This window comes from Canis lupus, chromosome 12 (assembly GCF_003254725.2).
Source record: "Canis lupus dingo isolate Sandy chromosome 12, ASM325472v2, whole genome shotgun sequence".
In the NCBI taxonomy this organism is placed as follows: domain Eukaryota; kingdom Metazoa; phylum Chordata; class Mammalia; order Carnivora; family Canidae; genus Canis; species Canis lupus.
The window spans coordinates 55,236,273-55,259,808 of record NC_064254.1 but is presented as its reverse complement, the minus strand read 5'-3'; the positions used below and the strand labels follow the sequence as shown (position 1 = coordinate 55,259,808).

Here is a 23,536-nt window from a genome sequence, read left to right as displayed (position 1 = left end):
GGTTTTTGGGACGGGTACCAGTAACATTTTATAAAACCAGTTATCAGCAACCTGTTTGGCATTTTGGCAACACCTAAATATATATATAGTAAAAAAAAAATGGTATTTTTATTCTGCCTTGCAGAAATAGAATATTGTAAATGATATCCATAAACGATGTTTTGGAGCAAATGAGATAACATATACTGAAATACCTTACAAACAATGATGAGTTATGCAAGTATAAACATTGCCGAGGGGGAAAGTATATAGAGATTAGAGTAACTGTAGATGGAAAATGACAAAATTTTAAGAACATCTACAATTTGTTATCCTAATATTGTAATATATAGTATTGATCAAAGCCAATCTTGGCTTATCAACTGACATTTCACTTAAAAAGTACTTAGAGTCAGGGGGCCTGGGTGACTCAGTTGGCTAAGCATCCAACTCTTGATTTCAGCTCAGATCATGATCTCAGGGTCATGAGATCCAGCCCCATGTCCTCTGGCTCAGCGCTGGCTGGGCGTGGAGTTTGCTTAGGGTTCTCTCTCCCTCTGCCTCAACCCCTGGGCTCATGCACTTTCTCTTAAAAAGAACAAACAAACTTAGAGTCATTCTTGAAGAATCCATAAGACCCGGTGTGATGAATAGACAGGGAAGGTGGGGAGATTCACTTTTTGCTCTATATAGCCTTTTGTACCTTTTGTATTTCATTCCAAATACAATCATGGCCTATTTTAAAAATTAAATAAAATCTTAACAGAAATATAAAGACTAAATTTATTTCACTGTCTTGTTCCTGATCATAGACTATAAGAACTAGAAGAGATAGATCAGTTTCAACTAATTTTACAGATATGGAAACTAAATACTGAAGATGGTATTCATAGTTACTTTCCAGAAAGATTAGGAAAAATGGAATATATCTTCTAAATAAAATTTTGTAAGCACCCACACTGCTAATCAAAATGAATTTTAAAAATCTCATACACTACTTTATTTACCATGTTTGTCATTTGCATGCATTTTAGCAAGCTTCTTTTTAGACTTGATTACGACTTTGTAATGACTGACCTACAAAGGACCAGGTGGTTAAACAAACATGAAAGATTTTAAGATCGGCCAAAACTGGATACCAGTTTCATGGCCCACTTTAAGAATCTTACATTTACCACCATTTTGGTAATTTTTTACAATTTGTTTCTCAGCTCTGCTTTGTGAGACCTTGTTTTCTCAAGGAGAAACAATTCACTTCCACCCTCCAGTAAATTAGTTGCACAATCTCGTCTATAATAGTCTACTTTAAAAAAAATTGACCATCAGTTTCACAATCTCATCTATAATAGTATACTTAAAAAAAAAAAAATTGACCATCAGAACGAGGAGGGTGAGGAGGGAGAGCCCAGGAGAGAATTTTGGGAAACTCAGTAAAAGGAATCCCTATGGGTACAGTAAGATATTCAGAGATAAGGCCTCTTACTGCTGCAGTCATTTTGATATTTTTGCTTCTCTATAATATAAAAACCTGCTTCCGATCCAATCTCATTTTTACAGAACCACTAAATCTAGGAGCTGGGAGGGATGTTTTGAAATTCCCCAGTTTGTTCCTCTCATCTAGTAAGTGAGAAAAACTGAAGTTCAGGAAGGCAAACTGACTGTTTTCTAAAGCTGACAAAGTAGTTAGTGGAAGAGCCTCCACCAGAGTTCAGATTTCCAGCTCTAATGGAAGCCGTTTGTTGTTGTTTTCATACATAGATAGACACAGAGCTTGTATGGAGTGACAGCTTTGGTTCCTGCTGTGATTTTTCCCAAAGAAAAAAAAGAAACAAAAGCTCTCCTCACTTGTATCTGGCACTCTAGGGTTGAATTACTGACCAGGTAACAACCTCACAAGCATAAACAGAGAGGTGCATCCAGTAGCTCAAGCCAAGCTGCCTCTAGCTGTACAAAAGAAACCAATTCTCCTCAAAAGCAAGTACATGTCCCCTCCAACATTCAAGGCAATTCAATTTCAATTTAGCTTTTGTTTATTATAGTTATTATTGGTTTACTCTGGAGTTGGGAAAAAAAATCCAAAACCACATTTGGTTTCATTTTCTGCATCCTCACGTTAAAAAAAAAAAAAAGAAAAGAAAAGAAAGTAATGTGTGTGTACGTGTGGCTTGTATGTTTGTGAATATGTGTGTGTGTGTGTGTGTGGCTTGTATGCTTATGTGTATATGAATATGTGTGGCTATGTGTGCTGTGTGGTGTGTGTGTGTGTGTGTGTGTGTGTGTGTGAGGGTGTTTGGGTTGGGGATATGGGGCCGGTGGTGGAAGTTAATGTTAACTAGTTTTTCCAGTGTTTCTGCCTGAAGCAAAATAATCTTCTTCCTACAACAATGTGATTTAAAAAGATACAAGGCAGTACTATATCCTGTGCTTTGGTGATAACACTAATCAATAATTTCAAACTACTCTCTTGACAGTTTAAAATTTATTGGTGATGGAGGGGGTGACAGTGATATTTAAAACCAGCTTTAATTTAATTTTTATCTGTTTCAGTCTTAGAGATTTAGACAAAGTGGGTTCTTGGCATCTGTCAAAGGAAAATGACCACAGTCCAAGTGCTCACTGGTTCACTCGGCAACCATGGTTTACACCTACATGGTGTGTTGATCTCAGGTTGCTCATGCTAATTTTGTAGAGAAAGTAAATGGGAAAATCTGTTATCACTCCCTTGGAAACCAAATGTTCACAGTATTGACTGACAAACATTGGTTAAGATTTAGCATTATTTTCATTTTCACCTGAAGCATTACTCAGTGTATGAATTTTTAAGGCACACCAGTGTGTCACACACGCAGAAGCAGAGGCCTCTCCTGCCTTGTTCAGGGCTGTGTCCCTGGCACCTGAAACAGAGCTTGGCTCAAATATGTGTTGAGTGAATGCAGGAAGAAAGATGTAAGATAGTTTGGCCACAGAATCTTAAAAGGTTTAGAGCCAAAGAGCCATTCTCCTCCCGTTTTATAAATAAAGGCCAACCCGGAGGCTTTAAATGCCTGGAGTTTGAATCACACTACTTCCTGTGACCTTCATAATCCAAGTTCGTTAGCATAGCATTCCAGACCTTTCATAATCTGGCTCTTCCATTTTTAAACCCAACAATATCCAACAGCCATGGCCCCAACTCTGAGCCATCCATGATGCTTCGCTCCATACTTCTCACAAACAGTTCACCTTAGCTCTAGTTAATCATCTGTCTTTCCTGCTCAACAGTGAACTTCAGGCAGGACAGATGCTCTGTTCCCACCAGATTCCCGGTGTCTAGCATATTACCAGCATATGCTGAGTATTCAGTAAATATTGCAGATGGAAGAATGAGGGCAGAAAGGAGAGATGAAATGTGGAAATACTTGGACAAATGCATGGGGTGCTCTGGAAGTTTCAGGAGATTTCTAGAAAACTTCCAAGTAAACCTTCTTCTAGAGCTGTGTCTCGAAGGTTGAGTAAGGCAGGTCTCTCTAGGAAAAGCTGGGGAAAGGTTCCTAAGCAGTGGGGAGTCCACACGGCTGTGGAGGTGGTGCAGTAGCATGCCGAGGGGTATGGATGACAAGCCGGGGAGCAACTATGAGAGTGGCTTCAAGGACCATACCTGGAGAGCAGCATTTCGACCATAGCTGGACAAAAAAAAAAAAGTCACTTTGAAACTAAATATTTTTACATGTCAGAGCTTTGAAAACTCAACATACATTGCTACAAATATTTTTGGCCTACTGTTTTCTTCTTGGTCAACTGAAGATCACACTTTGTAAAAGCAGGTCTATGACATCACTGCTAACTAAAAATCTCTTACTTGGCATTGAGGCAATTCACATTGATGGACTTAAATTTATAAGAAACCAGGAATGCTTTTTTGAATTAAAAATCATGAGAGAGAAAAAATCCTATAAGAACTCTCATTAAAAAAAAAAAAAAAAAAAAAAGAACTCTCATTTCCTTAGGTTTCTATACTTGTCGTTTAAAGGAATTTCTCTTTTGAAATTATGGGAATAAAACATCCCTCCCCTGGATCTCGGATTCTATTACACTTGAGCGACTTAACTGGTAACTGGGCAAAGGGTGTCCTCTCGAGGGTAACCCACTCTCTCCCCATCACTGTGGTGGAAATTGCCAGTGCGCAGGTGGCAACTGCCCCCCGCCCTGGAGGGAGCCCACTGCCCTGTTCAGCCCAGGGAAGGAGCCCACGTTCTCTTCCCACCCTGGGCTGGGAGGGGCAGGTCTTGGAAGAAACCTTGTTTTCCAATTCAGCTTTAATAATAATAAAACTGATAATGAATTGATTCACACAGGACACGTGTGTCTACTTCGCAATTGTTTTAGAACTCTAAAAGTAGAGACACATGATTAAATGGAACTTTCACATCCACACGTATGTCACAATAAAAGTGGTTTTATTCCTCAGTCTGTTATACTGTGTTGTATGCATACACGGGGAAAGGAGAGGAGAGAGGTAATATATATATATATATATATATACACAAGCTTTTATTAATTATTTTATAAATTAATTAATTATGGCATTTAAAAATTAGGATTTTCTGGGGGCGCCTGGGTGGCTCAGTCTTTAAGTGTCTGCCTTGTGCTCAGGTCATGATCCAGCCCAGAGACTGTTTCTTCCTCTCCCTCTGCCCTTCCCCCCTGCTCATGTTCTCTCTCTCTCTCTGTGCTCTCTGTCTCTCTCTCTCTCTCTCAAATAAATAAATAAAATCTTTTTTTTTAATTAGGATTTTAGGATTTTCTGATTATGTTAGCTTTGTAGTTTAAAACTTAAAACAAAATGAAGGAATGCATAGCATTCTTTCTAAGCTCTTGGCTCCGTCAAAAACCAAACAGAATACATATTCTAATTGCCTTAATCAGAATAACTGTTAATTCTTAGTTTAAGTGTGTTTGGGAATTTAACTTAACTATTTTCTCTTTAGGTTATAATTTATAAGGTTTTTGGATTTCAAGTAGCAGTTTCCCATGTGCAATTTGGATAATGCATACATTTATTTCTATTAATCAATTTTTTTCAGATCACCTGGGGTTTAATTGAATAACATCATAAGTGAAGTATCAATATGTGTTTTAATAATGATTTATGGTTGGAGTGCCTCAGTGGCTCAGTCAGTTAAGCAGCTGATTTTGGCTCTGGTCATGATCCAGGATTCTAGGATGGAGCTCCCACATCAGACTCCCTGCTCAGTGGAGTCTGCTTCTCCCTCTCCCTCTGTCCCACCTCTCATTCTCTTGCACTTTCTGTCTCTGTCTTTCTCAAATAAATGAATTAAACCTTTAAAAAAATGATTATGGTTTACAAAGTGCTTTCATGTGTATTATCTGAAACAGTGATTTTTCAACATTCTAGTTTAAGAATTTATTTAGCATCTAATAAAAGCTATTTACCTCTTCTTAAGAATGTATATATATGCTTGTGAACACAGAAGCTTCTCAAACCTGGTGAAGCCAGGGTTCTTGAAACCAGGCTTCAGATTTGAGGTTGCTAACTCTAGCCCAAGGACCAAAATCTAACCATTGCCTGTGTTTGTATGGCTTGAGACTTAAACACAGCTTTTACATTTTTAAATATTGAAAAAAAAAAAAGAATACAATGTTTGACATGTTAAATGATATGAAATTTAAATTTCAGTGTCTATAAATGAAGTTTTATTGGAACATGGCCACACTCTTCCATTTATATATAGTCTATGGCTCTTTTTTTTAATTTTACTTTTATTTTAAGTAATCTCTATATTTACTGTCTAGCCCTTTACAAAAAATGTTTACTGATCCCTGATATAAAGTTTCAAAGTATATTTTTTGTTTTTTAGTTATATTTTGTTGACTGCATGCTTAAGTTTAGGATTTGAAAAGGACTTCTACAAGCTGCTTAAAAGAATATAAAATTATTAACTGACTTTTAAAATAATACTAGAAATTATTAATATGGTACTTGGAAAAGTATTTAATGACATGGCAAAATGATACCGATGTTGCTTTTAGTAAAAAAAAAAAAGTATGCAGTGAATAATAAGTGTGATCTCAACCACATAAATACTATTAAAGAGTAGAAAACAAGTTTAGAAAAAATTATGCTCAAGTGTTAGGCCTCTTGATTGAAGTTATGGATTTTTAAAAAACATTTTCACTGTTCATTACTTTATAAAAATTATACAATGTATCACTTTAATAATAAGGAAAAATAAAATATTGAACAAACTTAAGAGTATAGTTATTTAATTAAAAAAACTCACAGATTAGAATCTTCAGTGACAGTATAACTATAAAAATGTTCAAGAGAACGGATTAATAGAGTGAATGCAATTATAAGACCAGAAATCATTTTGAAAAATCAAATCTTATTTCATTTAGGTAGTATGACAAGTTGGTGTCAGATTCTTTTATTGTTTTCTGCATGCAAATTATACTCATGAATCTGAGAAAGAAATGTTGATCTTTATGTTAAGACACAGTTTTCCACAAAATCGAAGCATTGTTCTATACTGAGAGGCATTTGGTCAAAATTTATGATAGACCATTTCTTGTTCATAGGAGACTCAGGAACTGGCCATCAACTTAATGTAGAGATTCATGCTCTAAAGAAAACTGAACAATTTGATCAGTTTTCTTTAGGTGCTATACTGGCTTGGTCTACTTGATGAATGAATGAGTGAATATATGAATGAATGAATGACCTCATGTAGGACTTTTTGGATCTGAAAAAAAAGTTTGATATCTCGATCTGGACAACTATTAATACTCTTTTCAAACATTAGGAGTTACATGTCCATGTTAATTAAATTGTTTAATGAACAGCTATAAAGAATCATTAAAGAGAACAGAGTTAAGCTGGAAGACAGGAACCCCAGAAGCCCATTCCCCACCATCTTCAGTGTTATAATTGTGATTAAACTGCAAATAAACTCAGAGAATGTATTCTTTAACATGAAGGGAGAATCTGATACATCAAAGTAATCTACTGAAAAATAAAACTTAGGATCCATTTGGTGAGTACTGCTCTGGCAAAATGAATTAGCAAAGGAGTATCTCAAATCTTTACTAGTAGCCACAAAAGTATTACAGAAGAATTTGAGAATAAAAATAAAAAATGACTTTTACTGTAATACAAAATTCTACAAAATGGGTGCTTTTATTTCATCTTTAAGGAAGGGAGCAAACTCATTTGTCTGAGTTCATAGGGCACTCCACATGAATGGTCCACATGGACCAGACTTCAAAGCCTTGACTCTCTTCTCTGTATCACACTAGGGCCATTTCATTGACTTTTTAACCTTGTTTATTTATTCTGTGAATTTGAAACTTTTCCCTCCCTTTCCAGTGTGTTAACAGTCGAACCCAGAAGAGATTTTGGAGGGTTACATCCAATATTTTCCTTTTTAAATTTATATTTTTTAAAGATTTTATTTATTTATTTATTCATGAGAGACATACAGAGAGAGAGAGGTAGAGACACAGGCAGAGGGAGAAGCAGGCTCCACACAGGGAGCCCAATGTGGGACTCGATCCCGGGTCTCCAGGATCACACCCTGGGCTGAAGGCGGCGCTAAACCGCTGAGCCACCCGGGCTGCCCTATTTCCCGTTTTTAAAACCAGATCTTAAAGCTTTCTGATCCTTGTCTCCATTTCTCCTTTTACAGGTCTTTGGAAATGTATCTATAAAATGCATTCATTCCTTATCGATCCCTGCAACCTACAAAAGAGTGTGTGAGATACTAGAAAGTCAGCAATAATTGCCACAGTCCTTTAGTCTACAGACACAGATAGTCTTTTAGGAGATGCAGATAAATTAGATTATAATGTGAGATCAGAGGGCACACCAGTAATGTGAGAATACGCAAAAGTGGTACATCATGTGGACTTGGGTGGAGGGTAGTCTGTAAATACTTCCTGAAAGATGCAGCACCTGAACTGTGAGATCTAAAAGATGAGGGTGACTGAGCTGAGTTAGGTCTGTGTGCAGAGGGCTCTGCCAAAATATGCCTATAGAAGCTTGACAGAAAAGAGGCATTTGCTCTATTCTTAATCTGCTGAAGATCATTCGGTATGAGTGAGCAGTAGTTTGTGTGAGTGTGTGTGTGTGCACACATGCACATCAGTGCCATAGTAAAAATTGGTTTGGAGAATGGAGAGGCAATGTTATTCGAGGTCTTGACAAGTGTTAATACTCTGTACCAGGCAATGTTGCAAGTAGTTTTTATATGAGGTGTTTATTTCTCATAACAAACCTAGGAAAAAGGTATAGCATCATAATCTCCACTTTATATACAAGGAAAAAGAGACACACAGAGGCTACGTGACTTCTTCAAGTTCCCAGACCTAGGGAGTGACACAGGTGGGACTTGAACTCCAGCCAGTGTGACATGAGAAGCATGGTCCTTGGATAAGTATTATCAGCTTCACCTGGAAGCTGGTTAGAAATGTAAATACTCAGGCATCAACCCAGACCTACAGAACCAGAATCTGCATTTTAACAAAGACCAGGTCCTATCTGAGCTCCTTAACCTCTGAAGAGATCTATTTTAATCCCCTATGTTGTTGTTTCTCCTTAACCTTGAGAAGGAATCTGGACATTATCTTAAGGCCAATAGGGAGTCAAGGGAAAGTGTGAAGTGAGAGGTTGGCAAAATTACATGTGTGTTTAGCCCAATTGTTGTAGGTCAATCGTTCTGGCTTCAGAAAGGAGAATGCAGTAGAAGAGGACAATTCTGGAGGCAAGGAGACCAGTGAAAGGGCTACTGTTCACCAAGTGAAGGAAGATGGCAGCCTGAAATCAGACGGTGGTAGTGACATAGGAGAAGTGTAGGAGAATGCCCAAGGCAGTCTTGCCAGAACTTGGAAGATGCTTTGGGTCTCCAAAGATATCTAAGTTGAGGGAGGGTAGGAGTTAGTTCCCTCAAGTTTCTGGCTTGAGCAAATGATTTCATCATGGTGTCATTTACTATATAAGAGTCTACTGGAGGGAAGTAAGGTGGGGGGTAGGAGAGGGAAATGATGAATTTACTTTTAGATTAAATCATGAGATTTGAGACTTTGGGGCAGCTAAGTAGAGCTGTTTAGCCAGGTCCTAAAAGTACACTGGAAACCATAAAAAATGGCAGAGAAACCATCTAACTTAATTGAGCAAGTTGGAAGGGGTCTTAGGGCAAGTCCTGGTTGTCCCTGATGTTCCTCCCTCCTCCTCCTTTTTGCTCACTGGAATCCAAGCCTCCTCTGGGTAGTTCTGTATCCAGCGGACGATAGCTCAGAGAAAATATCTCAGATCTAGATTTTGGATTCATTAGCCTATAGAACAGATGATAACTGAGGCAATGGTACCGTCCAGAAAGAGAAAAGGAGTCCAGGATACAGAAGAGGAGAAGGGGAATCTGCACAACAGACCGAGAAGGGTGGTCTTGGTAGGAGAGAACCAAGAGTTTGGGATCATGGAAGCCCTGTGTCGAGAGTGTCTCAAGGTGTGGAAGTGGGTTAAATTGATTTGAGACACTGAATAGATAACGGGAAATGTCTGCCGGATATAGCGATATGCTAGTGATTGATAAGCTCCATGAGAGCTGGGGAAAACTGGTGAGGATGAAGCAGACTGCAATAGACTGAGAAGTGGGACTCAAGAAGAGGTAGAGATTAATAGAGTGTAGACAACCCTTCAGGAGATTGATCTACGAAGCTGAGGGAGAGAACTGGAGGAGCTCAGTAATGAAGCAGAGGCGTTTTAAGATAGGAAATGTGAGCATGTTTAAGTGCTGATGGGAGGAGCCAATAAAGAAGGGAAAGTTAAAGACTGTGAGCCCTGAAGTGAGGGTGTGAGGTAAAGGGCACCTGTTTAGATCTTTCCTTTTATGTTCCAGTGGGCAGGTATGGAGATTGGGAGGATGATCAGAGAAACAGGAAGACCTCTCTGCAGCTATCTATTCCACAGTCTGGGGTCTTCAGTGGGTTAATCCTATCACCCTTCCATCCTAAGCCTGGCTGTCTACAAAAGGAATTGTTCTACTACTTGAATACTCCACTTTTATTTCCATGACACACAGTATGGCCATGAATGAACTAAGCACCTGCTTTAAAAATTAACCCTTAATCTAAAATCGTCACCTTAGCCATACCTGTCTTTGGATGAGGAGAGTTTAGAGAGACAGTTGAGGTGTATTTCCACCTTAATCTTTTTAAAGATTTGGTGAACCCCCCCCCCCCCCCCCCCCACTGGCACCAAGGTATGCCTGAAGCTGAGGTTTCTGGCTTCACAGAAAATAGTGGTTCATAATCAGGACCCCAGAGAATAGCTGAGGGCAGATTTCAGGAGTCTATCAACCCCACAAATGTCATTAAAAAATCTATTTGCAATAGGCATTTTTGTTGTTCTGTTTTGTCAGATTCTTAAGGGCATCTGTAGTCTGTGGAGATAGATAAATGCTCAAACTGATCATTTCCAGGGGATCAAAAGGTAGCCAAGAAAAATGATGACAATCAGAGAGGAAAAAGACAATTACAAGAACACGGAAATACATGTTAGTTTAACTGACATCTGACTCAGAACTTCCCATGTGAACCCAAGTATCTGGTTTTCAATTCTAAAGAATCATGTTTCCTAGATTGAAAACATAAAAAACAAATCAAAGTTCTTCCAATGTGTTCTAGAAGAACATTTATTTTCAATATTACAGTAGAAAGTGACGAGGCTCACCTAAGGAACCCAAATTAATCCACCTTTTTTCAAAACGTTGTTGGCAAGTATAATAAAAATGAGAGGTAAACTTGTCAGTGAGGTGATGTGACATTAAAATGCAAATGTGCTGCTCTTAGGTAGGACAGGCTCGGAATTGGCAACTAATGAGAACATGTGGAAATAAATAGAGCAAGTGTGGAAAACAGACATCGGAGTTTACCTTCCCCATCAAACAATTTGGATCGTGGCTGCAGGCATATATCATAACAAATATGTTACGAAATACCTTGTTTGACACATGTTCGCAGTATTTGTGTTAAATATTAATCTATAGCCTTCGCTAATGAAAATGCTAGCATTTATACAGGATGATATTGTGGATGTGAAATGACAGCTAAAATGACTTGAGGATTTTCTTACGTTTTATTTATAAGGATTACACATTTTACTAATGATGTTTTTTTAGTTTCCACATTTTTGAACCTCAAACTGACAGCTGAGGGGTTGCATTCACTTTTCAAATGGCTGACAGACAGTAAAGAGGGCCTGACTAAAAACTGGTGAGGGAGAAAGTGTAAACATGTGGGATGCGTGTTTTTGCTGAAGTAACACTGTTTGCTTCAAGAAGCAATGCTTTTGGGATACCTGGAGTTGAGCATCTGCCTTTGGCTCAGGTCGTGATCCCGGGTCCTGGGATCGAGTCCCCCTCAGGGAGCCTGCTTCTCCCTCTGCCTGTGTCTGCCTCTCTCTCTGTGCCTCTCATGGATAATTAAAAAAAAAAAAAAAAAAGCAAAGCTTTAGATTCCTATAACACATTATGTATTTGTGTTGGTCAGACACACAGATATTTATTTCACTGCAGTCTTCGAAAACCTCATATTAGGTACGGTCTTTAAGCCTGCATCTGGAAAGTAGGTGGATTTTTCTTGACGATAGCAGGATTCTCACTAACTCACTTAAAAACTGTAAGTGATTTCAAATGTACTCTGGATATATAGACTCAGCCATAAAATAACTGCAGTAATAAAGTTAGTCATTTAAATAAATTAAGCCAAATAAGTCCCCAGAATCCTGCCACCCCCTTTTTATGGCAACAAAGGTATACCCCCATGTATAAAGACCATTTTCATAACATAGGAGGCAACTCTAAAGAGTTATCTGACCACTATGCGGCCTCCGCATACATATTATTGAAATGAGAAATCTGAAAAACTCAGCTTATAAAATTTGACAACTGCTGGCTCAACTGACTTTTGAAAAGTTTCTGAACAACTTTGACATACGCACTTAACTTGCCAAGGAAACATTTTCTCATAAGCAGTCACTAGAAAGTCTATAAGAATGTCTCATACTTAAAAAAAAAAAATTAAAGCTGAAATACCATCTAAAGAAACACAAAGGAAACATTACGGAAAAGAAAACAAAACTTACTTTTTCTTGAGGCTGCTTTTTCCTGTGGTTTAAAGAGTATGGAAGGAGAATATGTGATGATTATTTTTTTTCCTCCAGCACATTTAAATGTCAAGTCCAAAAGGAACAGAATGGACCACCAGAGCTATCTGAGGGTCCCTCCCAATTGCAGCCTTTTCAGCTTTGCAGAAGGAAATAGGAGGGTGAGTGGGTTTCCTCCAAGTCTTGTGATATGCACATAGCTGACTCCTACTGGGCTGAAAAAGCACTCCTTGTCAATTTTTACTTTGAATTGTAACAAATTCTCTGCAGGATATCCTTAAAGGGAAATCCTGCCAAAATTAGTATTTGGAGTATCTGGATAAGCTCCAAAAAGTCTAAAATACAAAGTACATATACAGACAACTCATATACATGCTCAAATTTCCACTACCTAGGCTAAATTAAGGGCATATTTAAATTTTTAAAAAATTTCAAAAAGATGCTGTATTTTCTTTTTCCTTGATTAAAAAAATTTTTTGTTTTGTTTTCTGATAACTCTCTGAACCTATCTTTTAGGTTAGAAATGGTTGCAGTACAGAGTTTTCTGGTTGAACCATCTGGAAAGAGAGGAGGCCCCATGTTCTTACCTGCAGAATTTTTGGTAGCTTGAAAGAGAAGCCCTGGGTTGTGGCCCCTATCACTGCCTTCTTGGGAAGTTTGGGAACTTTGAGCCTTGGATTTGACTAGAATAACTCCAGGTATTTACCTGCTTCCTGAACCTGCATTGTGGACTCACCGTTACCTGCTTCTGCCTATTGCCCTATGAGCTGGCAACAATTGTTACGTCACGGCATGGCTGTGTGACTTCATTTAAGCAGAGACTTGGTCTTATGAAATCTTCAATTAAAAAAATAAAAAGGGGATAGAGATTTCGAGAGTTGGATCTAAAGAAATATTTGAATCTTGAACTAATCCAGAATACGTGGGTCAATTTGATCCATAAAGCAAATGACGTTGGCTCCTGGACTCTACTTGAGGCTGTCTCTTCGTTTTGTAAGATGAGGTGAGAGAAGAAATGTTCTGCCTTAAGTTCGTTTATTCCCAGACAAAAGCTGTTCTTATTCAAAGTGCTAATGGGAGTATATACTAATATTTTATGAGATCGAACTCAGGTATATACAATAGAAAATACCTTGAGTTAGGGAAATGCAAAACCGGTTGACTGTGTGCATTGCTCTTCACCTGAATTTGATGATTAAGATACGAAAAAAAAAAAAAAAAACTGGTGAGCAGCAACCACAGATTGATGCAGTAAAAGGACACAAGTATGTTCAACTAGTAATAGATTCTGATCTTCATGATACTATTGCAGGCATTATTTTTATCCTTTCATAGGTGAGGAAGTGGAGTCCTGGAGATATAAAATTGCATATGTTCCCAGCTAATTATGGGGCCATTGCCCTCGTTTACGCCTGTGCTCCCTAAGAGGGTGATCTACATTCACTGATAAAACTTCTAATCCTCCTGTTTCCTCCTCAGACTGTTCCAGAGGTCTTCCACCTGGACCACTTCACCAAAAAGCTTCATGATGAAGTTCATCAAAAGGTCTTAATCGGCACTCTCAAGGGCACTGTCATTAAGCTTACCTGAAATTTCTCATTTCTGGATACGTCTGTTTCTTCTTTGAAATTTGCCCTTGGTTCACTAAGTTGCACTGATTTCCTCCTTGCGCTCACCATCCCTAGCCTCCTCTCCCTTTATTCATCTCACCCTTCCCCAGAGCTTCCTCCACAGTTGAGTGTGCCTCTCTGTGCACTGACCATTGCGTTCCTTAAGGAGACCATTAGTAATGATAGGACTCCCACACCTGTACTCTCAATCGTTATCACTAAGATCCCAGACCTATATCCGGTTGTCTGTTGGCCTTTGTCTTCAGGTCCTCGGGCACCTCAAACTGGAAAGTCCCTAACAAACCACCTTCTTCACCCCACTCCAAACCTGCTGGTCTGCTGGAGTTCCTCTCTCAGGGTATGACAGAGTCATCCAAGCCATCATCTTAGACTGTCCTCACTCATTCTCCACCAACCTCATTCATCCCCATCCCCAACTTCTGCTGGTGCTACTTCGTTAGACCTCCCTCAAATTTGTCATTGTCCCTGCATTCTGGTCCTCATATTTCTCACTTGGATTACTTTATCAGTCCTAAAATGATTGGTATCTGCCTCAGTTTGGTCCCCTTCTATCATTTTCTTACATGACACTGTAAAACAATATTTTAAAATATCAGTTTATCAAATTTATAATTTGATACATGCTTTTTGCAGAAAACCTGTAATAAGAATTGAAAAAATAAAGAAAACTTAAAATGACTTGCAATCTAAGAGACAGTCACAACCCAAATCTTAGCCCAAATCTCTTTAGAGTATTTTGTATGCACGCATAGAACTATACAACGAAATGTTTGTGTAAATGTATTTATGCAAATGTTTATACAGTATATTTAATTAGAAAACCAAGACCACATTAGATATAGTTCTGCATCCTCTTTCACTTAATATACTGTGAGTGACTTCCCAAATCAAACATTTTTAAAGTGGTTGTGAATAAAGGCTACAATATAATGAAACACATGAAATATATTCTGGAATAGTCCTCTTCTGTTTCCTTCAACATCAAAACTAACCCTGAGCGTTTATAATGTATGAATCACAAGGACTTAGATTTCCACAAGAAAGGGGGAAGGAGAAAAATACACAACACTCATTTTGAGCTAATTTCCATTGATTAGATATTAAACTACTATGTATTCTTACTTACCATGTGTCCTGCCTTCAAGCAATTATCCAATCTCTAAGTCTATGTAACAGAGTGAAGTTAAAGGTACATTTTAGGTGAATAGACAGGCTTAGTAGGAAAGCAATTTGATCAAGTGCTTTTTCTTCACGTTGAATGTCAAGGAACATGAAAGAAAACCCTTGGGACCTTTGTCTTAGCTTGGCTAGGCAGAGAAAGGGTTTTTTCTTTGGTGGACTAACCTCTGAATAAGCAAGAGTATTTCAGAGCCAAGAAGACCACCTCCCTTCTGTGCAAGACAGGTTGTCCATGCTCCTCTTCGATTACAGGCTGGGAAAAAAGATTTCCTCACATTAAGTTCACATTTTACCTTTCAGACAGGAGAGACACTGATTTCACAAATATTTTAAAGTTTTTGGTAAGTTGTCAAACTAACTTTGGGAATGGGTGGTTTTTCTAAAGACAAATCTAATTCCCTTCTTTTCCTGGTTAATGTAATTGTGAAAACGCTCCCCTTGTTTTCAGGAAAACGGCTAACGTTTTTCTTAGCTTACATATGAATTTCAGGATCTCTCTCATCTCTTAGCTTCATCTTATACTACTTCCCCAGACTGTTTTTCATATTTCTCATACTTAGGGTTTCCCAAATGTGTATTTCATATTAGTTCATGTCTTAGCACTTCAGATCTCTTCTGTCCCAGAAACATCTGCCTGCTCTCCATTCCCCTATTTTCAGGAGGCTAGTCCTACTTTTATTTCAGGACTCAGTTTAGGTCATCTCTAGCCAGTTTACTTCCCTCCCTGCTGTGCAAGACAGTTGACTTTCATTTCTTCCCCCACAGCAATCCCTGCTTACTTCTCTCAGAACCCTATTAGTTGTTGATCCTTGCCATCTCTTTGAAAACAAGGTGTAGGGGCAGCCCAGGTGGCTCAGCGGTTTAGCGCTGCCTTCTGCCCAGGTCATGATCCTGGAGACCTGGGATTGAGTCCCACATCGGGGTCCCTGCCTGGAGCCTGCTCCTCCCTTTGCCTCTCTTTCTATGTGTGTCTCTCATGAATGAATAAATAAAATCTTAAAAAAAAAAAAAAGGAAAACAAGGTGTATTTTTTATGATTTACATTTGTACTTTAGTACTTAGCAGTCAGACAGGATCCAGGAGATTGCTGAGCCAAGGATTTAAATTCACCAGGTCTCCCCTTTCTTTCATCACACCACAACATAATCCCTTCCTTCCTGGTTTTTAAACATGTGCCAAGGTTAAGTCCTACTACTAATCGCTGAAGAGAAATAGAGGTACAAATATAGGCAAGGCTGGTAAAATAAAACACAACACTGAGAACTTACAAAAAATTAATACATGTTTATAGTAATTATTCTTGTTTGGTGATGTAGATAGAATAAACATGGTTTTTGAAAGCTTGAAAGTCAAGGTTTCTTTTTTTTTTGATGGTTTGGGATAAGTCTCTCTTGGTTTCTATTTATTTTTTGCTTAGTGCAGTCTTCAAGGTAGAACAACTTGTGTGAATCCTTTGGCCATTTTAATGGCCACTTTAATAGTGGCCCGATTTCCATGGAAAATGTACATCCGAGAGTTTACCTATGTGTGTTTCTTTCATCTCCCATATACATTAAAGGCTTCACTGGTATTTGTCAAAGAAAGCAAATCTTCCTTTTGTCCCCACCCTCTACCCAACTCACAGGTTAGTTCTTGATAGGAAAAAGAAAAAACAAAATCCCATGTAGCCCTGGGTCAAGTAGCATTTCTGGGGAAGGAAGGAACTGTTTCTTCTCAATCTGTAGGCTGCACTAGCACTGTTGCACTTTGACCTCATCCTTGGTACTTTATGGTCTGACTAAAACATATTCTCTAAAAGGTTCAAGATGGTTCTATATTCAGGTTAAGCAACTTCCACACTTATTATTCCGATTCAATATCAATGTCTTTTCTGAAAATTCACTGTAATTTTGATAAGATATGCCACAGTTCACTGAATCCTTCTGAAGGCCAGAAGTGGGTTTCCCTGGACTCTTCAGAAACACATGGTCTGGAGATGGAACACATTATTCAATTATCTCTGTAGTATCTCCAACAGTAGAAACTAGCAGATAGCTGCACATTTCCTGAAATCCAGCTAACTGAAAATGATTTACTAAGGTGAAATGGTTCATGAAAGGCAAATGCTCAAAAGATGAGATACTGAGGACTATGGAACTATTTTTGTGTAAGAAAAATAAAATCTTTGAAAAATGTTCAGTATAAGAATTTTAAAATGTAAATATGTTACATATATGCACAATGCATTCTAGTAATTAAAATAATGGAAGCTTCAAAGTACTACAAAATTTAATAGAAACAGGCAACTTTATTTTTAATAACATTCTTAAATCTGCCCAAGATCATAATAACCATTTAAGAATTTTCATTTTATTGAAATTAGAATTTTACATACAAAATCAGCTATATAACTTTATCTTCAAAAACGATAAAAACCGTTCTTATTTACTATGGAAAATATGAACCATTTTGATAAATGAAAAAAATTAATGTGAACAAGAGAGAATGGTTTTCTTTTCATTTGCTTGTTTCTCATATTTTTACTCCTACAAATTAAGAAAGTCAGAAAGATTTTATTTGCTTCGTTGTCTATGATCTAGTGTGACACAAATGTGGATTACTTTGGTATCTGCTGAAACATAGAGGATAAGGTTTTTAAAAGACTGAAAAAAACATGAGGTTCGTTGTTCAATATTTTGAAAGTTGAATAAAAACTAACGAGTTTGTGGTCGCAGAGAATTTGTCATTTTTCTTCCTTTGCCCATATGAAAATACATTAATAGAAAATTATCAATGGAAAAACATTTTTAAATTTATGTTATATTTCTATCAAGTTTAATAATAATGCTTAGTTAACAATTATATCAGTTTCTTTCATTCAGTATTAATACTTCGTCTGGAATTAGAGGTAGACTGATACTGGTATTCAAACATTTTGAAACAAGAGTTTTAAATGATGTATAAGGAATTACATAAAATAGTACTTTTCGTACTTGAGATTTAACTTACTATTATATTCAAAATAATTTTTTTGATATATAGTAAATTGTTGCTTAAAACTCATTTGCTTGAAATTATTACTCCAAGGAACTGTTACTTTTAACTACTAATAGTCTTCAGATAATAAGAAATCTATTTTCTCATAAGGGTTTTCATTTTTTGGGGAAAAAATGTTCCAATGACTTCAATGCACCTAGAGATCCTACCACAACAAAGAATTAGATGCCAGAGTGATTAGTGATATAAAATATAACATTTAGAAATGCAAATTGGGTTAAAGAAAAATACTTGTATCACATTTTTAGTTATTCTAATGTTAAAATGTGACTTATACCTCTTAAGAAGTAACTTTTATCATTCCTCTCACTCGCTAGCATCTTGTGTTAGAATAGACCACAACAGTGTGTGAGCCCCTCTGGTATTCTTCTGCACCTGCAAAGACAGTCCCTCAAACTGCCAACCACATAAAAGTCCACTCTTGTCAGGGAGATGGGAGGCTTTCTGCCAGAGCAAGAGTATAGTAATAAATTTTCTTTCTTTCTTTCTTTTTTTTTTTTTCAAATTTTTGTATTTTAGGTTTGAAGCATTCTTTTAATTTTAAAATCCACGATTTTTATTTCTGACATCAAAGGGTTTTCTTTCCTTTTTTAAAAAAACATGACCACATTTTAAGGTTCTGCCTAATATATATATAAATAATGTCACTTGAAATCTAACAACACAACGAATGAGTCCTTTTCTAGACATGACAGATATCAGAAAATTTATTCTTCATTCAGCATCTGAAAATAAAATAAGCCTGAAATGGTAATTTTTAGAATTATAATGTGAAAAAGAAATCTTCCATGGTTGAACCCAATTTACAAAACTTTCACATTTTTATAAGATTTACACTAAATACAACACTACTATTTAAACTGAATTATGTGTGTGTGTGTGTGTGTGTGTGTCTGTGTGTGTGTGTGTAGGGGGGGTGGTGACTGGGGAGAACCGAGGATTGTGAAGTATTTTTTGGTAACCAGTCACCTTAAACTTTGGAAAAAATGATTATTATTATGACAAAAGTAAATTATGATCATTATTCTTCTGTCACAGATGATTTCCTGGATTTGAGAATAAGGTCTTTAATGGATGAAGAAAGTTCTTGAAGCTCTTTACGAGTAGCATTGCTGATATCTTCTTGTTCTTTGTCTAATTCATCACTTATAGGATCATCTCCCTGTCCAGTCTTCTTATTCTGACTGACTAAATGCTTTACAACTAAACCTTGATACTTTACCAAAAGAGCATGCTGATCCTGTGGAAAGATAAAGGAGAAGAAACTTTAACAAACATCATTTAATTTTCTGTGGAACAAGTGGATTTGTTCACCAATACACAAAAAAAATCTTCATTTTTACAAATCACTGGCCACGTAAGTAGAAAGCTAAATCCAGCAAGGTCCTTTGCTGGCAAGTGGTTTACAGGTTAGGGATGATAAAACATGAAAACAGATCATTTAAATGTAAACTGACTTAGCTAGGTTCTATCACCAGAGATTAAGTCAAAATGATTATGGAAGCTCAAAGAGCCAAATTATTTTTGGCTGAGAAATCTCTCAGAAGAATTTGTGCAGGGTAAGACTTTTTGAACTGGTCCTTGAAGGACAGGTTACATCTGCATAAGCTGCAATGAAAGACTTCTTTTTTACCATAGATCTTATAGAATCCCAAAAGATTCCTAAACTATGCTAAGTTTTTAAAGTCAATCTTCTGATTCACTGTTCACATTCTTGGAACAGGAAATCACATTAATATGTTTTGTGTCTTATTGTTCATAATAATTCATATCTACCCATTCAAAATATTCAGAATCTGAAAGCTTTAAAAGTTTCAAGTGCATGCAAAATGTAATACCTCTGGAATTTTACTATTAAGAAAAGCAATGATCTGTGGGACACATCTTCCAGGTGCATGGAGCATGCTGTGGGTTGAGAACTGAAACAGAAGGACTGCTGTGAGGTGCAGAATAAGAGCAGGGTCTTCTGTGACTTTTAGCTGCTCAACCAGTGCTTGTCGATGCTGGAACAGTATCTGCCTAAACAAAAATAAAATCACAAAAACACATTCTCATATTTTAACAAGCTCTCACCAATTTTAGTTCTTCCCTTCTGTATTCATTTTTAGCTTTTCTAGTTTAATTATCTAGCTCCATGAACATCTTAAGGGACATTTTAAATATGAAATATAGACCCACTTAACCCTAAATGGTGTGGATAAACTAATATGCTAGAAAATGATAGGAGAAAACTATATAGCAGGGATCTTCAAAGTGTACTTTTTATTTTGAGTTACTGGGGATCAAACAGAAGTGCACTGATGTAAGTAAGATGTCCTATGAAGAAGGTCTCAAAGCTAGTAGAAAGTTCCCAGGCTTGATCAACTATGGCATTAGGGGACCTTGCTACTTTATCAACATGGGCCAGAGGGGGACATCTACGCATTGAATTTGAATATGCTTGAAGGTTTGTAGCCATTTGGATACAAGAGTTCTCCGTGCAAGATTCAGATAGTCAAATTCCAACTTCATGTCACACATCTAAGAATTTATTAATCATATAAGATTAATTCAATGTTACCTTTCCCTTTTTTTGTCTCCCCTTTTCATCATTATATCACAAGCTTCTGCTGCAGAATCCAGACAAGAAAGAAAGTCTTCTATGCTCTGAAATAGTATTTAATGCCACGATTTACTTTTATTAACAGGCTGCCTAAAGAAATATAGTCATTTAATAATGTTTTATAATTTTACACCCCAAATACAATTTTTAAAGAGGTCATTTTGTCATTAAACTTGAAATTGTGATTTAGGACTAAAGAGGATAAAATGTTCCCAGCCTGTTCTCCCCTCATCTCTCAAAGAGATTTAGTTTACATTTATCCTGATAAAAATCTACTCAAAGACCACAAATTCTAGCCCGATTATCTAAACAGAATCAAACTTTACTTACCTTTTCATTCAGAGAGCTATGGAGTTTTGTGAGAGCTACTTTGGTTTCTTCTGATAATTTACTTAAAATTTTTTTTCTTACCTGTAAGGGGAAAAAATTCTTTTGGTATTATGACTTTGACATGTTGTAGATATAAGATTAAACAAAACAAAGTATATTTATTATTATAATAAGACACTGAATGGAACTTATCTTTGTTTTTTGAATTTTAGCTTTCAAACTAGGAACAAAAATATGTTAAAAACATTCTACAATCTGAGAGCTAGCTGATAGCCCGTCAGACAACCAGGCTAGATAAAGCCCTACTAGCCCCTTTCTGGCCCAGCAGTGTTAAGAAGGGGTGGCGGTGGAGGGAATGGGGATAGACAAAACCATTCATCCTGTGGGAAAAAGAGAATTTGGGGTAAGAGGCTACTCTCTCTTTTCCATTGGGGTGGGAAGAGTGTTTCTCCCTAATGCCAGATGAGGGGGGGTTCCTACTCCTAAGTTTAAGAATGCCTATAATAAACTAGAGAACGTGCTCCATGGATGGCTACTTTTTATACTATATAGTATATGGTGTGTGGAATCTTTTCAGCACCCCTCTCCACATAGATGTGCCTCATGAAATTTGGTGGCATTCTTTACGAGAGTCTGATGGCCCTATCAAGTGTGAAATTTCTAGTGGAGGCCTAGTGGAATGGTTTGGCTAGTGGGCCCTGAACATTACAGTGAGTCTTGGAAGTCCGGGGAAACCTACTGACTCACTGTCACATGCCACACCGGTTCTTCTGTAGGCCCTGAAGGGCATGGGACAGGACCCCATGTATTTCCCACAGCAGAGATTGGTACAGAGGCAGGTTACATGGAATTATCCAGGCAGTTGGGAGATTCACTGCTCAAGGTGAAGAAGGAAGGGGGATAGTACTTTGCTAGGGCAGAAGAGAAAAATAAATGTATCTCTGTTTGGAGGTTTAAGGGGAGGTTCTTGCTATGAGGGGAAGCCACATGCTGAAAAACAGCCCTCAAAACAACCTACACCGCCTATGTGGCAACAGACACATCATGAGGTCACACGGCATTGGGCCTAGATCATAACTAGTGATATGCAGTCATTCCTATAAAACACTTCTGCCTCCTTCATTTTTCCTGAATCTCCAGCTTTAAGTGGAAATATAAGGATAGAGAAGAGAAGGAGGAGGTTAGGGACAGAACACATAACTGGGAGCCACAGCTATACCTCACATCTTGAAAAAGAAAGAAATGAACTTTGAATTTAAGATTAGCATTTTAACAAGTAAACTACAATTCATCTAAATATTAAAATGAGATGGGGTCACTACATTAAAATGACTGTAAAGTTATGAAATCTGGCCAGAACATGGTCAAGGGATCAGCAACTCAGCAGGAAAAGGGGATGTAACATGACAATGATTAGGAAAAAATAAAAATGTTGATTCCAAAGTAATTAAGCATCATTATTTTCAACAGACTGGTTATATTACCAATTTAAACTAAAAATCTGATGGATATTTTTCTTCTTAAAAACCCTTTCCTATATTTTATTCTTTCCTTTAGACTACTTCCAATGTGAGAAAATAAAATATGCTTTAGTTTCAAAACATAATACATCAAGAATGCAAGAAAATCACTATCATACTTCACTTGTAATAGCTGCAGGATCGTCTACTGCCATCATTAAATCCGAGGCTAAGAAGTTGAAAATGAGGTTAGTGATATCAGTACACACTGTCTTCAGCAAGTGCTTTGTAAGCGCAGCCTGTGTATCATCTGGAAAATAAAGGTGCTTTATTAAAATGAATGTCCAAGAACAACTATGAAAATCAATGAAAAAATAGTATTAAGTATACCTGTAAAGAACTTCACCCCTTTTTCAAACAGCCGTATATTATTGTACAGGTTTGAAACCTCTTCTTGCAAGTCCTTGATTGTGCGCTTTCTACCAGTTCCAGAGGCAGAAGTTGAAGACATGAACACTGAACGTACCACCTCGAGATAAGCTTTGTTAAGAGGTCTGTGCACAAGATAAATATATTTAGTGTAGTAAAACACACTGCGTTTATACATATAAGAAATTTTGCTTCTATGGAAATAAGCCTTAAGAAAAGACCTCTATACTTTTTAAACAAATAAGATGAATTTGGAGAATAACTCACAAGAATTTGTCTTCAATCCTAGGATTTATAACTTAAATGCATTATTTTTCTCAATTTTAAAGTACTCAAAATTATTGCACTAAAGACAGTAAGAACAGCAGTAACAGAAGTTTAATTCAAATTCAATTCAAAGTAGTTTTTAGAAGTTAGTTTGGAGAACAGACTATAAATCTGTTCCCCATCCTTAGGAATATTCCAATAAACTTTCAATTTCTGAAGTACTATAAAAGATATTAAAAACTTTTTTTTAAAACCTTTCATGCTCAACAACTTCAGAATAGATTGTTTTAAGTAATGGTAAATGGTTAGTAGTAACTATTCTACTTTTCAAATGTGAAAAATATGATTATGTACTGTATACATGCACAAAAAATATTCAGTGAAATGAAAAACATCTCACTACAAAAGCTGTTTCTAAATTCAAAGTCAGATGCACTGGGTTCATGGATTACATTTATAGATG

The 23,536-nt window shown here is 37.0% G+C and overlaps 2 protein-coding genes and 1 long non-coding RNA gene across 11 annotated transcripts in view; 1 reads left to right on the top strand and 2 right to left on the bottom strand.

Annotated features, from left to right (window-relative positions):
• Nucleotides 1–12,877, bottom strand: part of FHL5 (four and a half LIM domains 5) — a 43,392-nt gene extending 30,515 nt beyond the window's left edge. Inside the window, exons 1-3 of one of the 5 annotated variants that reach the window (XM_049092382.1) lie at nucleotides 12,727–12,868; nucleotides 12,119–12,140; nucleotides 11,333–11,443 (exon numbers count right to left, since the gene is read on the bottom strand). The gene's annotated coding sequence lies outside the window, so the exon portion shown is untranslated. Of the gene's footprint in view, nucleotides 1–3,616; nucleotides 3,642–11,332; nucleotides 11,446–12,118; nucleotides 12,141–12,726 lie in introns of those variants that run through there. The other 4 variants (XM_049092383.1, XM_025444442.3, XM_025444441.3 and 1 more) reach the window with 4 other exon arrangements.
• A 15-nt stretch (nucleotides 12,878–12,892) lies between these two features.
• On the top strand, nucleotides 12,893–22,950 carry LOC112658352 (uncharacterized). 2 transcript variants are annotated; one of them, XR_004804017.2, is made up of 5 exons: nucleotides 12,893–13,142; nucleotides 13,619–13,684; nucleotides 19,138–19,342; nucleotides 22,475–22,625; nucleotides 22,817–22,950. It is a non-coding gene; the product is annotated as an uncharacterized LOC112658352 (long non-coding RNA). The 2 variants fall into 2 exon arrangements; XR_003135644.3 differs by lacking the exon at nucleotides 13,619–13,684.
• Nucleotides 17,217–23,536, bottom strand: part of UFL1 (UFM1 specific ligase 1) — a 32,395-nt gene continuing 26,075 nt past the window's right edge. For 3 of the 4 annotated variants that reach the window (XM_049092379.1, XM_025444438.3, XM_049092380.1), the window contains 6 exons: nucleotides 22,768–22,931; nucleotides 22,557–22,687; nucleotides 20,918–20,998; nucleotides 20,546–20,631; nucleotides 19,824–20,004; nucleotides 17,217–19,225 (listed from right to left, as the gene is read on the bottom strand). In XM_049092379.1, the coding sequence (XP_048948336.1) occupies nucleotides 19,007–19,225; nucleotides 19,824–20,004; nucleotides 20,546–20,631; nucleotides 20,918–20,998; nucleotides 22,557–22,687; nucleotides 22,768–22,931 (862 nt within the window). In that variant the 3' untranslated portion in view covers nucleotides 17,217–19,006. The other variant, XM_049092381.1, reaches the window with a different exon arrangement.